Source organism: Ovis canadensis, chromosome 11, assembly GCF_042477335.2.
Source record: "Ovis canadensis isolate MfBH-ARS-UI-01 breed Bighorn chromosome 11, ARS-UI_OviCan_v2, whole genome shotgun sequence".
Classification (NCBI taxonomy): Eukaryota; Metazoa; Chordata; class Mammalia; order Artiodactyla; family Bovidae; genus Ovis; species Ovis canadensis.
The window spans coordinates 25,851,088-25,871,437 of NC_091255.1; the positions used below are offsets into that span (position 1 = coordinate 25,851,088).

The following is a 20,350-nucleotide window of genomic DNA, read 5'->3' on the forward strand; positions in this document are numbered from 1 at the left end:
AAGCCTATTACGTTTATTGTATGCTTTATTTCTATTATTATTACATCAGCTCCATCTCAGATCACCAGGCATTAGATCCCGGAGGTGGGGGACCCCTGCCTTAGGTGGTGTTTGGAGTTGATACTGGATTCAGCCCTAGAGAACTTGAGTGTTTAGAGATTGTAAGGAAAGAGGAGCGAGCAAAGGAGATTGAGGATGAAACCCCAAGAATGCACAGAAGCCAGGAAGAAATGGAGGGAGGAGATAGGAGTCGATGTCAGATGCTTCTGAGAAGCCAGTATGATGAGGACAATCAGCCAGTGGATTTAGCAGTTTCACTGGGGACTTAACTTTGGGAGGGCTTCCCTGGTGGCCCAGATGGTAAAGCATCTGCCTGCAATGTGGGAGACCCGGGTTTGATCCTTGGTTTGGGAAGATCCCCTGGAAAAGGAAATGGTAACCCACTCCAGCACTCTTGCCTGGAAAATCCCATGGACAGAGGAGCCTGGTAGGCTGTACAGTTCATGGGGTCACGTAGAGTTAGACACAACTGAGCGACTTCACTTTCACTTAACTTTGGGAAGTTGGTCAAGGTTTACTAAAGTGCTAGAGAGGAACCCAAATTGAAGGTGTAATAGAAGACAAAAAAATGGCAGGTATAGGTGTAGGTAAACTCTTGTCCTGAGAAGTATGAACATTATTTATAGCAATTTAAGATTTCCTTCGCATTGAAAAGGGAAAGAAAATAGGCCAGTCGGTGTGGTTAAGCATCACCTATTTGAAAATGTATGTTCTCATGAAATAAATAGTATTTATTCATGAATAAAAATTTTATTAAGTGTGCAGTAGACTAAGTGCCTATTTTATTAAGTGCACAGAGAATTTTCCTCCTGATGATAATTAATAGTTTAAGAAGTCAATCAAGGGTAACCCTGAATTCTGTTAGTGGGTGAGCTTTTAAGTCCATGGGAGTGCATTTTGGAATTTCATCATCCAAAATAAATTCCTGTTTCTCTTCCACCCATCTCAAAGGTTAAATATATTTTTGTCTCTCATACTCAATGTATGTTCAAATTCTACCCACTATCCCTTTCAAACAACTTGAATTTATCTTTCCTTCATTTCTACTATTGTTTCTTCCGTTGAGACCCTGCCTTATTGATCTCTTTAGCTAGAAGAGTCTTCACTTTTTTCCTTGTTTTCAGTCACATTCAATTTAGATTTCCTGAACCTAGGTTTCAAAGCCTTTTGTGTCCGAAAATAACCCGAATGTCCATCGGTGGATGAATGGATGAAGATGTGGTACAATGGAACACTGAGGAAGGAATTCTTGCCGTTTGTGAAATGAGGGCATTATGCTAAATGAAATAAATCAGAGACAAAAAACAAATACCATGCTATCCCATTTATATGTGGACTCAAAAAAAAAAAAAAAAGGAAGACAAAAACACAAAACCCAAGTTCATAGATAGAGAAAGCAGATTGGTGATTGCCAGAGATGGGGTTGGGGTGGGGGATAAGAAATGGGTGAAGGGAGTCGAAAGGTACAAGCTTCAAGTCATAAAATAAATAAGTCATGGGAATATAATGGACAGCATGGTGACTATTGCTAATGATACTGTGTTGCATCTTTGAAAGTTGCTAAGAGAGTAGATCTTAAAAATTCTCATCACAAGAAAGTAGCGATGGATAAGGACAGATTTTAACTAGACTTCCTGTGGTGACTGTTTCACAGTGTATACAGATATTGAACCCTCATGTTGTACACCTGAAACAAATATAATGTTGTATTTCAATTATACCTCAGTTGTTTTTTTTTTTAAAGAAGAAAACCCTATCATATCGTATCAAATCTGACTCCCTCCTGCCTTTTCTGTTGCTCTCTGACATGGCCTGATGCAAATCTGCTCTGGTTAGGCCAGCCTCCTTCCCATACTTCTAATCTTGCCGCATGGTCTGTCTTCTTGCCTAGGCTCATGTTCACGGGGAGCACCTCATTATCGTTAGTGGTGTTCTGTGGGAGTTCCCCCACCCCAGTGGTGGTATGCACACAGTCTGTCCGTGTCCGATCTGAGAGAGCTACGTACATCTTGACTTCTTGTTGTAGGTGATCTTTTGTACAAGCACATGCAAATTAACAAGGCCATGTTTTTCTTTAAAAAAAAAAAATGTTTAAAGAAGTCTCAGTTCAGTTCAGTTCAGTCACTCAGTCGTGTCCGACTCTTTGCGACCCCATGAATCGCAGCACGCCAGGCCTCCCTGTCCATCACCATCTCCCGGAGTTCACTCAGACTCACATCCATCGAGTCCGTGATGCCATCCAGCCATCTCATCCTGGGTCGTCCCCTTCTCCTCCTGCCCCCAATCCCTCCCAGCATCAGAGTCTTTTCCAGTGAGTCAACTCTTCTCATGAGGTGGCCAAAGTACTGGAGCTTCAGCTTTAGCATCATTCCTTCCAAAGAAATCCCAAGGTTGATCTCCTTCAGAATGGACTGGTTGGATCTCCTTGCAGTCCAAGGGACTCTCAAGAGTCTTCTCCAACACAACAGTTCAAACGCATCAATTCTTCGGCGCTCAGCCTTCTTCACAGTCCAACTCTCAAATCCATACATGACCACAGGAAAAACCATAGCCTTGACTAGACGGACCTTAGTCGGCAAGGTAATGTCTTTGCTTTTGAATATACTATCTAGGTTGGTCATATTTGTTTAAATGTTTTGGAATTCATGTACAAGACATAACCTTGGTATTGTCTCCATTGCTATTCACTAATTCAAAAGCTTAGTACCTCCTTGTTTCATTCACAAGGCAGTGAAAATATCTGGCCCATTCGATAAATATTTTAAATAAATTCCTTTTAATAATTGTTTTAAAAATCAATTGCTGTTAAGCTGTTTTCACTATTTGGGAAGTTTCAAAGGGGGGAAAAATGTGAACAGAGCAAAGACCATATAGTCCTAGAGTCGGAGATAGGGTACCATGAATGGCTTCTTACAGGAGCTGATGCTTGGACTTTTGAAGGAGTAGGAATCTCTAAGCATACGATGGAAAGAGACAGGTGGAGAAAGGTATTTAGGCAGAATGGACCCCATGGACAAACCATGCAGGCCTGGTGGCCCTGGGGACTGTAAATAGCTCATTAGTGTGACAGCAAGAGTGACAGGGGCTGGGTGGGTGGGTGGAAGTGTTGCAAGGAGTTGGGAGAGTCAAACGGAGAGAATCATGGAGGCCAGAACACACGTGTGCCCTGCTGTGGTTTGTATATTACCCTTCAGGGTTCCATATCAAAAGGCGTTCGTTGTGATCACCTTTGCCACCATGGTACATGCTTGTAGTATCTTAATTTTCACACTCTATCATTATCTTCAGGCTTCCCCTGTGGCTCAGCTGGTAAAGAATCTGCCTGCAATGCGGGAGACCTGGGTTCGATCCCTGGGTTGGGAAGATCCCTTGGAGGAGGGAAAGGCACACTCCAGTATTCTGGCCTAGAGAATTCCATGGACTATACCCATGGGGTCACAAAGTCGGACACGACTGAGCGACTTTCACTCACTCACTCACTCCCTGTTCTTTATTCCTTTTTTAATCCCCAGAGTCAGGTCCCACGCCTGGCACAAAGTTGATATTTGAATAATGAACTGTAAAATTTCTGAAACGTGAAATATTTCAGATAGAATGAATGATAAAAGTTTATCATCAAAGGTTTGCACACAGAGATCGTAGAAATGCCTTCCTTGGTCTCTCAAAAGAGATGGTGTCAGGCATGTGTCATCGAGGATAATTACTGCCTTTCCTCCTGGAGACAACCAGGGTGGTGAGGATTACCTTAAGTGCTGGCAGACTTCATACCCTGCGGCTCTCCAAAACAAGTGGAGCTCTCAGGTTGGTGTTAAGGCGTGTGTTGGCACCATCTAGTGGTGGTTTTAATACCTGGCCAAATGGAAGGTTTCATCATTCATCACCAAACGCTTCCTGAAGTGTATTTCACTTCGTATCTTGTTCAGCCTTAGCCACTGTCTTCAACTTCATAGCTAGCATTGGAAGTTTTATATATTGCGTTTTACAAAGATGCTCTCAAGTTTTAATGAACAAGACATTCTATTTGAAATACAATGGAATTTCATAGGAAGTACAGGGTTGGACAGACCTGGAATCTTAGAACAACATTCTAATCTCATATGTTATTTGCTCTCTCTTAGTCACAGAGTTCCAGACTCATGAGGTAATATTTTTTTCCTAACATCCTCCTCCTTCTCTCTGTTTTTTCTGTTTGGACGATGTTTTTTTAAACGAAAGAATTTTGTCCTTTGAGTTCTTATCTTTGAAGAAAGCTGTTGAGTGTGTCCTTCAAACATACAGGTTAAACCAGAAAGGCTTGAGCGGTGAATCTTAGCTGCTCCTTGCTTTTGTGGGTCTTTGAGTGTGAGTTATGTGGACATGTTCCTTGTTACTTATGTTGATTGACAGCTGAGGCAGGGAATCAGATTATGATCACTGCATTAATTCCTCATGTGGGGGGATGGCTGTGCTTCTAGGAGCAATGTTAATAAAATAAAAGCATTTATTAAAAATCTCCTTCATGCAGAACATAATTGGATGCATAAGATTAATTGCCTTTTTTTTTTTTAAAGTACTTAGTGCTGGAGGGAGGGAAGGATATAATTATCACCATTTTATAGGTGAAGGAGCTGAAACTTGTGGAGGTTAAGCAGCTTTCACAGTCTCTCGGCTCTTAAATTTGCGATGTGAACCTTTGGACCCAGGTATCAAGGACTCCAGGGTTGGTGCGTTTAGCTACCACAGAAGCTTTCTGTCCAACAATGGGAAGAATGCATAGGAAAACCACAGGAGAAGAAGGCACAGAAAACCTTAAAGTTGCCAATAACTCTCATTTAAGCATACACCAATTGCTTGATAAAAATCGTGGTATTAATTTATTGCTGACATTATCAGCGTATTTGTTTCCACTCCTAATTATAGCCGACAGCCTTCATTCCATTGCAAAGGGAGCTTAAGGGTCTTGCCCTCTGGTCTCTCGTTAGGCTCTAGTTATTGCCTTGCTGCACTCACTCGACAGCAGGACTGTGCAGAGACCCAGCCACTGTGGACCAGCATCCTCCCATGTTGGCACTCCCTTCTTCCAGCTCTTGGACATGAGCTCTGTCTGTGTGAGCCTCTCGGCAGGTGGAGTATGTCGTGCCAGCCACTTGCATAGAAATGTCCATAAGGTATTGGCTTTATATGTGTTTATAAGTATGAATTAATGTGTCAGTGGTAAATATATACGGGTTTTCTAAATTTTATGTTGAATTTTTTTCTCTGCAGATATAGACGCATAATTTTGCACAGTTGGAGTCATATCATGTGTGCTGGGGGGTTTTTTACTCTTTTTTCTTTTCTTAGTTCCTCTGGCTTTCTTCTAGCTGCCCACATGGCCTTCCTCCTCATCACCCTACTATATGTGTCTAAAAATACGTAAGACATAACATGATGCAGCCTTCCATATTTTTCCATGCTCATGTAATCATTTACAAAATATATTTATGTACAGTTATATATGGGCTTCCCAGGTGGTGCTAGTGGTAAAGAACTCGCCTGCCAATGCAGGAGACATAAGAGACGTGGGTTTGATCCCTGGGTTGGGCCGATCCCCTGGAGGAGGGCATGGCAACCCACTCCAGTATTTTTGCCTGGAGAATCCCATGGACAGAGGAGCCTGGCTGGGTACAGTCCATAGGATCACACACAGTTGGACATGACTGAAGTCCACGCACGCAGTTATGTACCTGTCACATACATATACAGAGTGGATTTTTAGCCTCTTATATGTGTGAGTGGTGGGATCGTGTTATACTTTTTAAAATAGACATACTTTTCAATCTGCTATCCTATTCCTGGAGATCCGTTTCACAGAAATGAAAGCACTGATTTGTAAGATTATGTGCCAAGAGTATTTTCTACAGTATTGCTCATGATAGCAGGAAGAAAGTGGAGTGATCAAATAAATAAGTATATATCTGCACTGTGGATTTTTTTAAGTGGGTTTTATTTATGCCAGAAATGTCTCCTCTGTTGTTCTCCCTGGTATGGATGTTACTGTTTTTATTCCTTTACTAACATTTTTGTGGGGTTTCAAGAGGGAGAAGAAATAAATATATTGGGACAATTTTCTTTACAATTGAAAATCTGGCTAAATGGGTTTCAAGACCTGCTTAACTTCTGTATCTTTTCCTCCTAGAGCTCTTATATTATCCTAGCCATTGTTATTTCTTTCTCCTTCTTACTCCTTTGTATTTTAGAAATTAGAAAATCTCCAGCCTCCGGTATTACTTTTTTAATATATAAATTTATTTAATTGGAGGCTAATTACTTTCAAATATTGTAGTGGTTTTCTCAGCCTCCGGTATTAAATTCTTCTTTTTCTCTTGGCTGATAACCCCTACTGGTCTTTTCTACCAGCAGCAGCCACAGGGACACAGCCTCAAGCATTAACTCCAAAGGTAAACTCAGAATCGTAGAGTGTCAGTTCTCAAGTTGCTCCTGGGATATTTGGGTTTTCTTGGAAATAAGAGACTTGTAGGAAAGAAACAGCATTTCTGCTTAACCATACCTGGGCTTCCCTGGTGGCTCAGTGGTAAAGAATCCGCCTGCCACTGCAGGAGACACAGGTTCGATCCCAGGTAAGGAAGGTTCCCTGAAGAAGGAAATGGTAACTCACTCAAGTATTCTTGCCTGGGAAATCCCATGGACAGAGGAGCCTGGCGGGCTACAGTCCACAGGGTGGCAAAGAGTCAAACACAACTTAGTGACTAAACAACAGCAATAACCACAGCCATGTCTTCCTTTCTCCCTCTTGTGTGCAGATTTGAAAAAGGACGCATCTACACGTTCATTGGGGAAGTCGTCGTCTCTGTGAATCCCTACAAGTCGCTAAACATTTACGGGAGAGACACGATCGAGCAGTACAAAGGGCGTGAGCTGTACGAGAGACCCCCGCATCTTTTTGCCATTGCTGATGCTGCTTACAAGGCTATGAAGAGGCGATCCAAAGACACGTGCATTGTGATATCAGGTATTTAAGGAGACCCCTGTGCTTCCAGCGTCAACATGTACTTAATTTATTTCGGTTCTCAAATGTCCAAATGATTAACTAGAGATTCTTTGAAGTTAAAAGCTTAAATAATTTTATCGGAGAAAGAAATGTACCCAACATTAAATGCCAGATCATCTCTGTCATTTCTGACCATCCACTAGTCTCAGTTCATTTACACATTATATATTACGTTTGGAAGGACTTCTGGTCAATTTTGTAGACTGAGCTGACATGGGAAATTCGTCCTCTCATCTCAAATGCATAGAGCTACTGGATAAAAATGTAACAAAGTTTATTTTAGATAATCAGAGAATGAAACCAGGAGAATGACATCCTAAGTTCCCATCAGAAAGGAAGAATGAAGTCCAAGTCAGACTGGTGAACAGGATGGAGCTGGAGTCACGGGACCTACAGAGGCGTGGGGGCTGGAAATGGGCTCAGAGCTGGGGGCTGGAGCTATAGAAGCCTGCGGGAGGATAAACAGGTGCCAGACCCTGGGTGCCCAAGAACAGGAGCAGAGCTCTCTGTGTAAAACCGAGTGCTTCAAGGAATCGTGTGAGTGAGTTGGAAACAAGAAAATACCTGCCCGCTGGCCCTGGGTGGCCTCTCCCAAACTGTGGGACTTCCTCTCGAGGCTCATAACACCTCCTACGCGCATGAGTGGCTTTTATGCTTTAAAACTCTGCTGCGATCTTTATTCATTCTCTGATCGGAATGTAGGACAGTCATGTTTCCACTTCACGGATGAGAGTATCGAGGGTCAGAGAAGCGAGGCAACTTAGTGTTGCTGCTGCTGCTAAGTCGCTTCAGTCGTGTTCAACTCTGTGCGACCCCGTAGATGGCAGAGTTATATTCTGGGATGGCCTTTATTAAAACAAAATTTGAAGCAATATTACCTGATTGTAGAAAGGGGGCAGGAGGGAAGCAGTTTTATAAATGTTTAAAGTGAAAGCAGGAAGTCTCTTTCTCTCTAATCCTTTGTTCTGCCCCAAATTCTCACAGTAACACCTGTGAACAATAAGGTGTTTATCCTTTTTTTTTTTTTTTTTTGCCATACCGCACAGCATATGGGATCTTAGTTCCCTGACCGGGGATCAAACCCATGCCCCTTGCATTGAAAGAGTAGAGTCTTTAACCAATGGATCTCCAGAGAAGTCCCAAAAGCACTTCTCCTTTTATACATTTTCTCTGTGTGTGCAAATACATATAGTCATGCATGTATATTAATTATAAATAAAGAATTATGTTAACACTGCTATTACATAACTTGTTTTTCCATTTAACAACGTATAATGGATATCTTTTCACAAGAAAACCTATAGAAGTAGTACAGTCTCTAACAATTGTGTAGGATGACGTTGAATAGTTGAATCATAATTTATTTACCCAATGCTCTACTAGTGGGCGTATTACTTTCAGATTTTAGCGATAATACATAGAATAGCCTGCAGAAACAGCCTTAAAACCTTTGAAGATTATCATTTGATTATATTTGTATTTTTAGTATTTCTAGAGTATAAATTTCTGCACGTGGAATTTTGGGTCACAAGGGATAAACATTTAAAAATCTGGGCAGATAATTATAAACTTACCCCTTCTCCCCTCCTTAGGTGAGTTTTCACGCTTTTTCTGTGACACCATATGTTTGGAGCTTGCTGCCTTTGTTTTTCACTAAAATTGCTGTAATTAAGGAAACTTTCATCCCCATTAAAATGTTTTTTAAAAAACTCTGCTGTAGCAAACAGTTACATGAATTTCACTGTAGCCACTGTTTGTCACTTTTCTTGTTTCTTTTCCACTGGACTTCAGAGTCACCGCCAAGTACTAAGACTTTAAGGAATTACTGTGCCACATTTTATCCCCTGATATTTTTTGCTAAGTAAGTCTTGATCTGTAATCTGTTATTTTGCTTCTACAATAGTTTTAATTTTTTTTTTACCATGTTCAGACCCATTAGAACCAATCCCATATCAAGATTGAATGAAATAACTCAAAAAAAGAAAACATAAAAGATTTCAAATGAATTACATCAAAACTTGACAAATGGTGACATCCCTTGGAGTGGTCCAATGGCTAAGACTCCATGCTCCCAATGCAGGGGGCTTGGGTTCAGTCCCTTCAGGGGACTAAATCCCACATGCTGCAGCTAAGACATGGCACAGTCAAATAAATAAAAATAAATGTATTTTTAAAAACTTTACAAATGTATGGATACCAAGGGGATGAAGGGGGTGTGATGGATGGAAGATCAGGATTGACATGTATATACTACTGTGACTAAAATAGATAACCAATGAGAATCTTCTGTACAGCACAGGGCAACTCTGCTCAGTGCTCTGTGGTGAGCTAAAGGGGAAGGAAATCTGAAAGAGAGAGGATATATGTGTCCATGTAGCTGATTCACTTTGCTGTACAGTAGAAACTAACAGAACCTTGTAAAGCAATGATACTCCAATTTTTTTTTTTAATTTTTGAATTTTCCCCCTAGGGGAAAGCGGAGCCGGTAAAACAGAAGCCAGTAAGTACATCATGCAGTACATTGCGGCCATCACCAACCCCAGTCAGAGAGCAGAGATCGAAAGGTAAGGGCCGTCCAACCATGGGGGAAGGTTCTCGCTGGAGCCTCATTTTCTATACAGACTGGACTAGGTTAGGCCTACACTCTGATAGGCTTTGGGCACTTATTGATGGTTAAACTACTTTGATTCTCTTACTGCAGATCTCTGTGCTTTTAGTTTTTAATAACTTGAGTTATCTTTACTTTTAAATTTTATTTATTCATTTGGGGATGCGTGAGGACTTTGTTGCTGCGCACAGGTTTTCTCTAGTTGTGGCGAGAGGGGGCTCCTCTCCAGGTGTGGCGCACAGGCTTCTCATTGTGGTGGCTGCTCTCGTTGTGAAGCACAGGCTCAGTAGTTGTGGCATATGGACCTGGTTGCTCCAAGGCATGTGGATTCCTCCCGGACCAGGGATCGAACCTGTGTCTCCTGCACTGGCGGGCAGATTCTTAATGACGAACCACCAGGGAGGTCCTCTCTGTGCTTTCATTTATATCCTTCTATTTCCGTATTCCTTTTTGATTGAAAGGTAGTGCTAAGGTAATTCCAGTCTGCAGCTGCCGCCTTCCATGTTACATGTGCTCAGCAAAGATGTAATAGTCTCCTGGGAGTTTGTATTGTTCAAGTATGCACAGGTTTCTTGCTGTTTCTACTGTACAAGCATCTTTTCTACACTGTGTCCTCTTTCCCTAGACTGAAAGGGGGCTCTGGGAGGCAGATGCATGCTGCCCAACTCTGTGACAACCAGAACCTTGCTATTAGAAGTTCCGAATAGGATTCATTTTCTAAAAGGGTTTCATACCACGTTCGTTCTCTGCTCACCGCAAGATGAATGATGAAGCTGGTGTGCGCTGACCCAGCATTCAGTAGAGTGTCTGGTACATGCTCTTTACTTAGTAAATATTAAGGAGTAAATGCATGGGTTTTGGGGGTTTTTTTAGAAAGTTGGCTATAAAGCAACATGACTTTCTTATGTGGTGTGGACTTTCTGAAGAGAAAAAGAGCAACTGTCTAAAGTTGCTACTTTGGGACTTCCCTGGAAGTCTAGTGGTTAAGACTCTACCTTCCAGTGCAGGAGATGTGGGTTTGATCCTGGTCGGGGAGCTAAGATCTTACATGCCTCCTGACCTCAAAACCAAGATATAAAACAGAAGCAGTATTGTAACAAATGCAATAAAGATTTTTAAAATGGTCCACATCAAGAAAAAAAAAAATCCGAAGTTGCTAGTTTGAAACTCAGTATTTATTTACAGGACAGTCACACTCTGTATATACATCTCAGTCTTCAGTTTTACAGGTAGAGAAAAAGGAAGCTGTGTTGGTAGAAAAGAGAATTTGGACTAGACTACCCTACGTGGGCTTTCTTCTTTCATTGTAACTGGGCTCGATTGCCACATCAAAAGAGGTATCTTTCTTATTAGTGATACAGCCCCAATTGTGATTCTGACTTTGCAACCTAATATGATAAGGATATAAGTAAGTTTTTAGAATTTCCTTAGAATCTCAGGAGAGTAACTGGATGAGAACTAAATTTTAGTTTGTTTTAAGAGTTAATTTCCAAGCCCAGTTGGTACAGTAAAGTAAGGCATGTTTACATTTACTGGCCTTTTAAGAGCATATCTGACCATAGTTTATAAACACTTTTCTTTATTTACCATAGCAGAGCAGTTTCCCCTGCTCCACTTAAAAGTGTACTTTCATTCATGAGGAGTTAAGGTTGTAGGGTCACTTTTAAGTAGTGACGGAAGGTTATTTCAGTAATATGCCCATATAAAAGCAAGTATGTCAGTGGAACAGAAACAAAGACAAGACCTAGAATGAAGTTAAAATGTATCCATTGGGATAGAGAACTAGTGTTCATCAATAAAGAATGACTTAACATCTTCTGTAATTATCTTTATTTAAAAATTGTACCTGGAAAAAAAAAACTTAAATAGCTGATACCTAAGAGAGATTCCATACAGCTCCAAACAAAATGATGAGCAGTTTCTAAACCAGTCAAGACCACATTGATGATATATTAATCAGTGCAATAAATTTCACTAGGCTTTGTAAGCAAATACTTTTAAAAATGGAATCATTTTTCATATCACCATTCTTTTCAGAACATCTCTTTTTAATATTTTTATTTATGTAAATAAAATATGCTCATTTAATAGAAAAACTAAAAATTACATCATTGTGCAGAACATGAAGTTTCCCTGAAATTCCACCTACCTACCCCATTAACCTAGGTAACCATAGTGAAGTATGTTGTCCCTTCCAGATTTGTAAGCATTTAGTAAAACATGTATGTGCACACACACAAAAACACACACACACCACAAAGATCATACTATTTTGTAATACATATTATTTTGCAACTTGATTTCTCAATATATTCTGGACCTCTTTCTAGGTAAGTGTATATTGTACTAGGAAACAAAAATTTATCTTCATCTATCCCTATTCATGGACATTTCTGTTGTTTAAAGGTTCTTGTTCTTTTGACGTTGCAAACAATGCTACAGCCAACTTCTCTATAGACATATTTGAATGTCTTTTCATGAAATCTAGTTTCTTAAAACGTCCAGTCTTTGAAATTTCTTGCAGTGACTTTCCTTTATCTGTGTTAAAGAGTGAAGAATATGTTGCTCAAGTCTAACTGCGTCCTGGAAGCTTTTGGAAATGCCAAAACCAACCGCAATGACAACTCAAGCAGGTTTGGAAAATACATGGATATCAACTTTGATTTCAAGGGAGACCCGATTGGTGGACACATCAATAACTATTTATTGGAGAAGGTAAAATGTGCTTGGGTTCTGAGGGTCGTGTTTGCAAATGCTGAATTTTTTAGGGGGAGCATGAGAATTGCGTTTTCAAATTGAGTTATAATTAATGTACAAGATTAGTTTCAGGTATACAATGCAGTGATTCAGTGATTTTATATATTATAAAATAATCACCTCAGTAAGACCAGTTACCATCCATCACCATGCAAACTTATGACAGTATCATTGACTATATTCCCTATGTGTACGTCACCTCCTCATTTGTAACTGGTAGTTTGTACCTCTTAATACCCTTCACCTATTTCACCCATCCCTCCCCCCAACACCATCCTCTCTGACAACCACTGTTTGTTCTCGGTATCTCTGTTAATGCTGAATATTTTTTAAAAACCTGATTGTAGAATTTCTTTTACTGCTCCAAAGTAGCTTTTAATCCTGTTCTCCATCCCTTCCTGCCCCTCAGTTACTGTTCTGTGACATTAATGTTCTCTTTTTGTGTTCTCTTATCAGTATTACAATTTCAAGTTGTGAAAAGTTATAGAATTTGCAGATAATGATTTAGGTGTGTGTGTGAAGGGGGTGTGATTGAACATGCTCCAACTTTTGGGTAAAGTTTAGCAAAAACCCATGTAGGATTAATCACTTCTACTCTTTTTACACATCCTCCCATGTTTGTATTTTAATTAATTTGAAATCTCCTTTTCTTCCAGTTTCTATTTGTTCACTGCTTTATAGTAACATTTGTGTGTGTATGTATATATATATATATATATATATATATATATGTATGTATGTATATAGTAATATAGTACTTTGTGGTTTTATAGTGTAATTATGAGGCATACTACATTTGTTCTGTGAAAACTTAGAGTATGTTTTTATCTGCCATGTGAGTGAAAGATCCAATTTGTAGAAGAGTCCAGTCAAAACTTTCCTCTTGGGACTGCTAGAGAGGCTGTGTCGTAACTAATCTGGAGTAGATTCTCCTGGTTACAGCAGTTAAGGTTGAGCTTTACCAGGTTAAGTCGCCGCCTTGAACTGTACTCAGAGATGAACTGACCTACCCTCTCAGTTAAGGGCTTTCCATCCCAATCATACCATAGCAACCTTTATGGCAACAGAATGCAGTCTAACCTTCATTTTTGTTTGTGAAGCTGACGGTAGACTGTTCAGGAAACAGTGTTTTACCAGAGTCAGTTGAAAAAGGACAGGAAATGCCAGTTATTACCAGTCTGTTTTTTTTTTTCCAAAATGTTTCATGCCTTCACTTTATGTACATATTCAGGCAAAAGAACCCCCTTACATTTTGAGTCCTCTCTTAGGAGCAATCTTTTTGAAACTCTCTCAAGCAGAGGAATCTGTGGACGGATCTCGTTCGCCTGACTTTAGTACAGGATGTTAAGATGGTGCTTTTGGAAATACCAGCAGATCCTCAGGAAGGGAATGCTGAGAGTATTCCTCCCTAAACATTCCTTCCTATTCTCCCCACTGCCAATTCCCTCCCCCTGAAAATTCCATCTTTAGGCTCCAGGTTTTAAAAAATATCAAAATAGCTCCATTTTCGGAAAGTTTAAGAAAGAATTATCAAAAGATTGCACAGAAGACTCCACGGGTTGGTCCATCCCATCCCTGGGGTCCTTAGGCCCTTTCAGTGCCCTGCTGGTCCAGGGTTCTCTGGGAAAGTGGCTCTCGTTTTGTTTTAGGAGTACATTCTCAGATTAATGATTTTAATGTGTTTCTTCTTTCCCCGCTTAGTCTCGAGTTATTGTGCAACAGCCAGGAGAAAGAAGCTTTCATTCTTTCTATCAGGTTAGTAAGCTCTTGTGCAGGTAATCGTCCGTTTCTTCAGGTGTGCACGGAATGAAATGGATTTTTACTTTGGGGACTCTCCCTGCCTTGTGCCTCCCTCGCCTCCATCGGCCCACAATGCATTACACACGTGGGCACGCATGCACACACCCTCCCCCACGGGGCTCTTCAGGGACTTGACAAGCATGACTGTTCTAAAAAGTTAGCAGGTAATCAACCAACCAGATGACTGCCTCAGTTGAGCATTCCCTATGTTTCTTTGCAGTGTAGTAACAGTTTAATGACCCTAAAAGCTTTTGAAATGATACATTCTGAATATGGTAAATTAGTTTTATTTTTCAGTTGGAGCTATTGTTCCCATTTTACAGCACTCCAGAGATGGGAATACAAATTCAGGTTCTTTTTGTTAAAAAAAAAGAATCAATTTTAAAAACCTGATAGTTATGCTTTTTTCAGTGAACCAAAGTGTGCAGTTTAATATAGAGAATTTCAGCATAGTGCCTTCTGAAATTCATGTTCTATCGAGAAGGACGACGTGTGTTGTATCTGTGTTTTGGTTGATAATTCACCATGTTTTCAATAAAATAGTTTTCTGCCGAATATAGGAGTTCTGTTATTTGAAGAACCCATGACTGGGATTTGCATGGTGGTCCAGTGGCTAAGACACCAAAGACCCAGGTTCAATCCCTGGTCAGGGAACTAGATCCCCCATGCCACCACTAAGGTCCAATGCAACCAAATTAATAACTTAATGTTTTTTTTAAAAAAAAAAAGAAACCATAACTTTTTCTGCACTTGAGTGAATGTTAAAATTTGTCTTTGTCCAATTATAGTCCTGGCTACCCAATTGTCCTTTCCTGGGGTTAGTTTGAGGAGGAAAAGCTGTTTGTTTCTGGTATGATTCAACATATGACTAGCTGCTGATGCCTCTTAGATTGAAGGCAGTATTGACTTTTTCTAAATTCGAAACACAACTGCACACTGTCTAGATAACAAGGTTGATAAGCACATGACTGCTACAGAGCGCTGGCTCCCGGTTCACAAACAGCTACAGTCCAAGCAAGAACCTTTCATGCCAGCTATGTTGCGAAAGGGCTAAGAACTTTTAAGTGATTTTCCTTCTGACTGTATAACATTCTCCATCTCTGATGATGTTGAAGCCATTTCCCCTCGAGATAAAAAAATAAATCTTCAAAGCCAGAAACAGGAGGACCTGAGTGAATTAACCCAGAAGATGAAAAACAGCTAGTTTACCATTAAGTTTGGAGTAAGAAAATGGCAACCCAGTCTAGTCTTCTTGCCTAAAACCTTCCATGGACAGAGGAGCCTGGTGGGCTACAGTCCATGGGGTCGCAAAGAGTCGGACATGACTGAGGGACTGAGCGCCAGTAAGTTAGAATACATGGTATATTGGGTTCAGTGGGTATATTGATAACTTACTTTTATTTCAATGTTTTTCAGCTGCTGCAAGGAGGTTCGGACCAGATGCTACGTTCTCTACATCTCCAGAAATCCTTGTCATCCTACAACTACATCCATGTTGGAGCCCAGCTAAAGGTAAGCGTTTCCTTTTTGAGATGATTCAGATATAGAATCATAGAATCAGAAGGGACATTAATTAATTATCAGTTTCAGCCTGCCACCTTAAGGCAAATGAATGACTCTTTTATTCTATTTTTAAAATTCTCTAGGACAGAGATTCAATGTATTATTGATGCAACAACTTTGCTTAATAACCCGTTACTATATTTTATCACCATCTGACAGGAAAGAAGTTTCTCTCTTGTGATCTTGTGGGGTTTTTAAAAAATTTTTAATCCCATTCCTTTTATACCCTCTAAAAATATTGTTACGAGTAGGAGATCCACCGCAAAAGGAGGTATGATATGATTTGGCCAAAGGCAAGTTGGTAAAACAAAAAAAAGCTGAAAAGCGCTGTGGTTGAAGAATATCAGAGATCACCATTCATTAGTTTTTCAGATCATGATTTTGATGAAATAGTTTTGTGGTCCTTGGAACATTTCTATTCAACTTTCACAATTTTTTCCCCCTTCCCTTGCATGTAAAGCCCTTGCACACACATAACACCGATCCTTTTGCCCTTTTGTTTCTAATTCATGTTCTGCTATACATATAACTTCTGCTAGCCAATTTGTAGCTAATCCTAATAATATAGTGCTTTGTCAATGGTAGGTTATAAAACAGTAATTATAGTTTCATTGGGGAAGGTGTATAAATATGTGAAAAAAGATTTGAAGGGAAACAGACCAGGGTTTACTTGTTTACTCTGGGTATATAAAGTTATAAATACTTGGGTTCTTCTGCTTTTTCCATATTTCATATTTCTTCTATAATTAAAGATACATTGCATTTGTAGTTGGGGGAGAAAATAAAAGACTTTATAAAAGGAAAGAATCCAAGATGTGGGAAGCCTTTCTTTTTTTCAGATTCCTTGCTATTCATCTTAAGCTAATTATACCTATATTAGTGGTTTTAGCGAAATTTTTTATTATCACACATATAAATAAATGATATTTAGGGTTTTGCAATCAGTTTCCCATTGTTTGACATTTAAGTTGCACAAGTTTTATACCTTTACAGTCATCCAAGAACAGGATGTTTGGCTGAAAATTAATTGAAAGCAAACAAAACAACAGAGGGCAACACCCCAACTTTTTGAGAATAGGTCAGAGGTACTTCAAGATGTATAAAGGATTGTAAAATTAACACTTAAAAGAACAGTGACTGAAAATATTCTTTTTAAATCAAATTGTCTTGTTGACCTAGTGACTCTTGACTGGGTCATGTAAAACACCCACAAAAAGCAAATATTAAATGAACATTTAGTCTTTTCTTCAATGCTAAATTTACCTTAGGTTCCCTTTTCATCAACAATTTTCATTCCTATTCCTCCTCTTCCTTTTTTTCTGCCCAATAAAAACCAAGAAGTAATATATGATCATAGTCAAAACCTAAAATAAAGATGAACCAAAAGGAACTTAAAATATACTAAAGTTTACCTTTCAGAGATAATTATTGATGACAGCAGTATATACATGTGTATATTTATATATGGAATCATACAATAAATCCTAATTAAGCAAACCTTTTATTAAATTATAATATAATCATTAATATCTTTCCATGTAAACAAATATAAATTAATAGAACAGTTTTAATAACTATGAAGTATTGCTCTCTATGTTTCATAACTTAGCCATCCTAAAATGTAGGACTCATGTACAATTAAGATACTGTGGGTTACAGGTAAGACCCAATTAAAAGTCTCCAAAAACAATAAGGAACTTGATTATATCATAACAAGAAGCCCTAGGACGGGGCAGTTCCAGTTGGTTAATACAGTGTCTTAACAATGTCAATAAGAGACCCAGATGCTTGTTTGTTTCTCCCCAACTTACGATTTTGCCATCCTCACTGGATTTGGCTGGTCTGCTTAAGTTGATTTTCCTCATGGTCCCAAAATAGCAGTGGCAGTTCCAGCAGTCACAGGCAGAGAAAATGCTCCTGGCCATAACCCTTGATAAGCTAGGGAAGCCTCATGTCTTATGGGCCAGAATGGCTTCTCATGCCCTTGACTGACCAATCACTTGGTTAGGGGAAAAAGATCCCTGTGATTAGTTTAGACCAATGAACATTTACCTCCTAAGGTGAGGGGAAACCAGTCCTGAAGAACACATGCCCTTGGCGAGGGGTGAACAAATCAGAGTTTCATCAGTAGGAAAGAAGTAGGGCTGGAAAATGCCCCTTAGGTAAGCAGCCGACAGTTCCCCTCAATAGGACATGCAGACTTTGTGTCTGGTTTCTGTGCAGTTTCAACACTGTTGCAGCTTTTGATAATAATAATCTGATAGTTGGGCGCTTTTACTGTGCTAGGAACTGTGGTTGTCGTTCAGTCGCTGAGTTGTGTCCGACTCTTTGAAACCCCATGGACTGCAGCATGCCGGGCTTCCGTGTCCTTCACTATGTCCTGGAGTTTTTCAAATTCATGTTCACTGAGTCGTTAATGCTACCTAACTATCTCATTTTCTGCCATCTTCTGCTTTTTCTTCGATCTTTCCCAGCATCAGGGTCTTGGGAAAGATTGAAGGCAAGATCTGTATATAAAGGGAGTTGCTTTATGTAAATTCTCATTTCCTTCTCCAATAACCATGTAAGAAAGGTATCATTATGCCCTTTGTACCCATGAGGAAACTGAGCCTCAACAAAGATAAGCATCTTACTCAGAGAGCTGGAAGGGGGAAGAGTTTGCCTGGTTGTGTCCTGGAATTAAAGGAACACATGCTCGTCAGGCAGAGGGGACCCCTTCCTCTGATCTTCCTCAGCAGGCGAGCATCAGGCCAGGTCTCTGTGTCCCAGCCAAGACAGAAACTCACCGAGGAAAGATAAGACTCTCCGCAGCCACTGCTTTGGGGAAACTCCCAAGATGGGCGGTTATCATTGCTTTATTGTGAATTTTATTGACACCCTTGTATTTCCAATGGGCTACAGATCAAGGCAAGCAATTAGTCTTTGAACCCCCGTCTTAGTCTAGTTGGGTTGCTACAACAAGAATACCATAAACATATGAGAAATGTTGATTTCTCATAACTCTGGAGGCTGGGGAGCCCAAGATCAAGGCCCCAGCAGAGTCCGTGTCCACTTTGTGGTTCAAGGGTGGTGCCTTCTTGCCGTGTCCTCACAGGGCAGAAGGACCAGGGATCTGTCAACTTAAAACGATGCGCAACGTGAAAGCTGGGAGTTAAGTGTTACTTGGGCAAAATGAGGACTGCATCCCGGGAGAGAGCTCTGAGAAGCTGCTCCAAAGAGGTAGTGGGGGAAGGTCAATATCTCACAGAAGGGTTTCTGCCAGTCACGAGGAGCTGATGCCCCCATGAAGGGTTTTTGTGCTTCTCTTTGGTGTGAGGAGATGCAAGGATTGGGATCACGAAATCAGCTCCTGAGATAACTATGTAAAGACCTGTTCCACCAGTTTCCCTGGAGTATAAGGTGCCCCATCCCTGTTGTCCACCCCGAACTCCCTTCAGGGCATGGCAGAGGTCAACAGCTGCAGCTGCACAGAGTTCAGTCCCCACAGAGGCAGATGGCAGAGGCCCTCCCTTGGCAAGCACCAGTTTGTCATTGACAGACCTCTGGGGTCTCTTTTATAAGGGTACACATTACATGTGGAGAAGGAAATGGCAACCCTACTCTTGCCCGGAAAATCCCATGGACAGAGAAGCGTGGTGGGCCACAGTCCATGGGGTCACAAAGAGTCGGACTTCACTTCACTTCCCAACATGAGGGCTTCATCTCCAAGACCTGACACCTCCCAGAGGCCCCGTCTCCTAACACCATCACCTTGGAGGTTAAGATTTCAACATATAAACTTGGGTGTGAGGTACTCAAGTTGCTCAAGTAGCGGCTGGTGTGTGTGCTAAGCCCTTTCAGTTGTGTCCAACTCTTTGTGACCCCATGGACTGTAGCCCAGCAAGCTCCTCTGTCCATGGGATTCTCTGGGCAAGAATACTGGAGTGGGTTGGCAGGCCCTCCTCCAGGGGATCTTCCCACCCCAGGGATCGAACCCATGTCTCTTATGTCTCCTGCATTAGCAGGCGGGTTCTTTACCACTAGCACCGCCTGGGAAGCCCCCAGGAAACTCGGGGGAGAGATGTAAACATTCCTTCTACAGGAACCCTCTTGTATAGCGAGAATCTCTGACATACTGAATGTTTACAGAATGCTTGAAAAAGCAAGATCATATTCCCAGACCGTTTCCCAGCTAGCCGAATGATCGAGGCAGGGCACTTGGCTTTTGGGGGTGGGGTGGGGAGTGTTCTTCCTCACCTTTGAAGTAGGAAGCCTGACCAGACCAGCGTGGGAGCATTGTTCCCAGCCTGAACAAGACTAATTGTGGAACCAAAAGCCACAGACAACAGTAGCTAGACATGTGTCTCGGAGGCTCCTTCAGTCAGAGTTTCCATTTGTGGTCTCACGTCTCATGCCACGTCCTCCACTCATCCCAGAGCTTCTCTGAGCCAACTCAGGACTTGCTCCTTCACTGAAGCTTCCAGAAAAGTGCCTGGTGCTTATTATAAGAGATGGCGGCTCTCACACAGAAGTGGGCCTTGCGGGTGTTGTCT

General features: G+C 40.8%; 1 protein-coding gene across 1 annotated transcript in view; it reads left to right on the forward strand.

The window, feature by feature from the left end:
- The window catches only part of MYO1D (myosin ID), a 363,696-nt gene that overhangs the window by 96,019 nt on the left and 247,327 nt on the right, over positions 1 to 20,350 (forward strand). Inside the window, exons 2-6 of the mRNA XM_069602865.1 lie at positions 6,843 to 7,051; positions 9,561 to 9,654; positions 12,248 to 12,413; positions 14,157 to 14,210; positions 15,672 to 15,767. Of these exons, the coding sequence (XP_069458966.1) occupies positions 6,843 to 7,051; positions 9,561 to 9,654; positions 12,248 to 12,413; positions 14,157 to 14,210; positions 15,672 to 15,767 (619 nt within the window). The remainder of the gene's footprint in view (positions 1 to 6,842; positions 7,052 to 9,560; positions 9,655 to 12,247; positions 12,414 to 14,156; positions 14,211 to 15,671; positions 15,768 to 20,350) is intronic.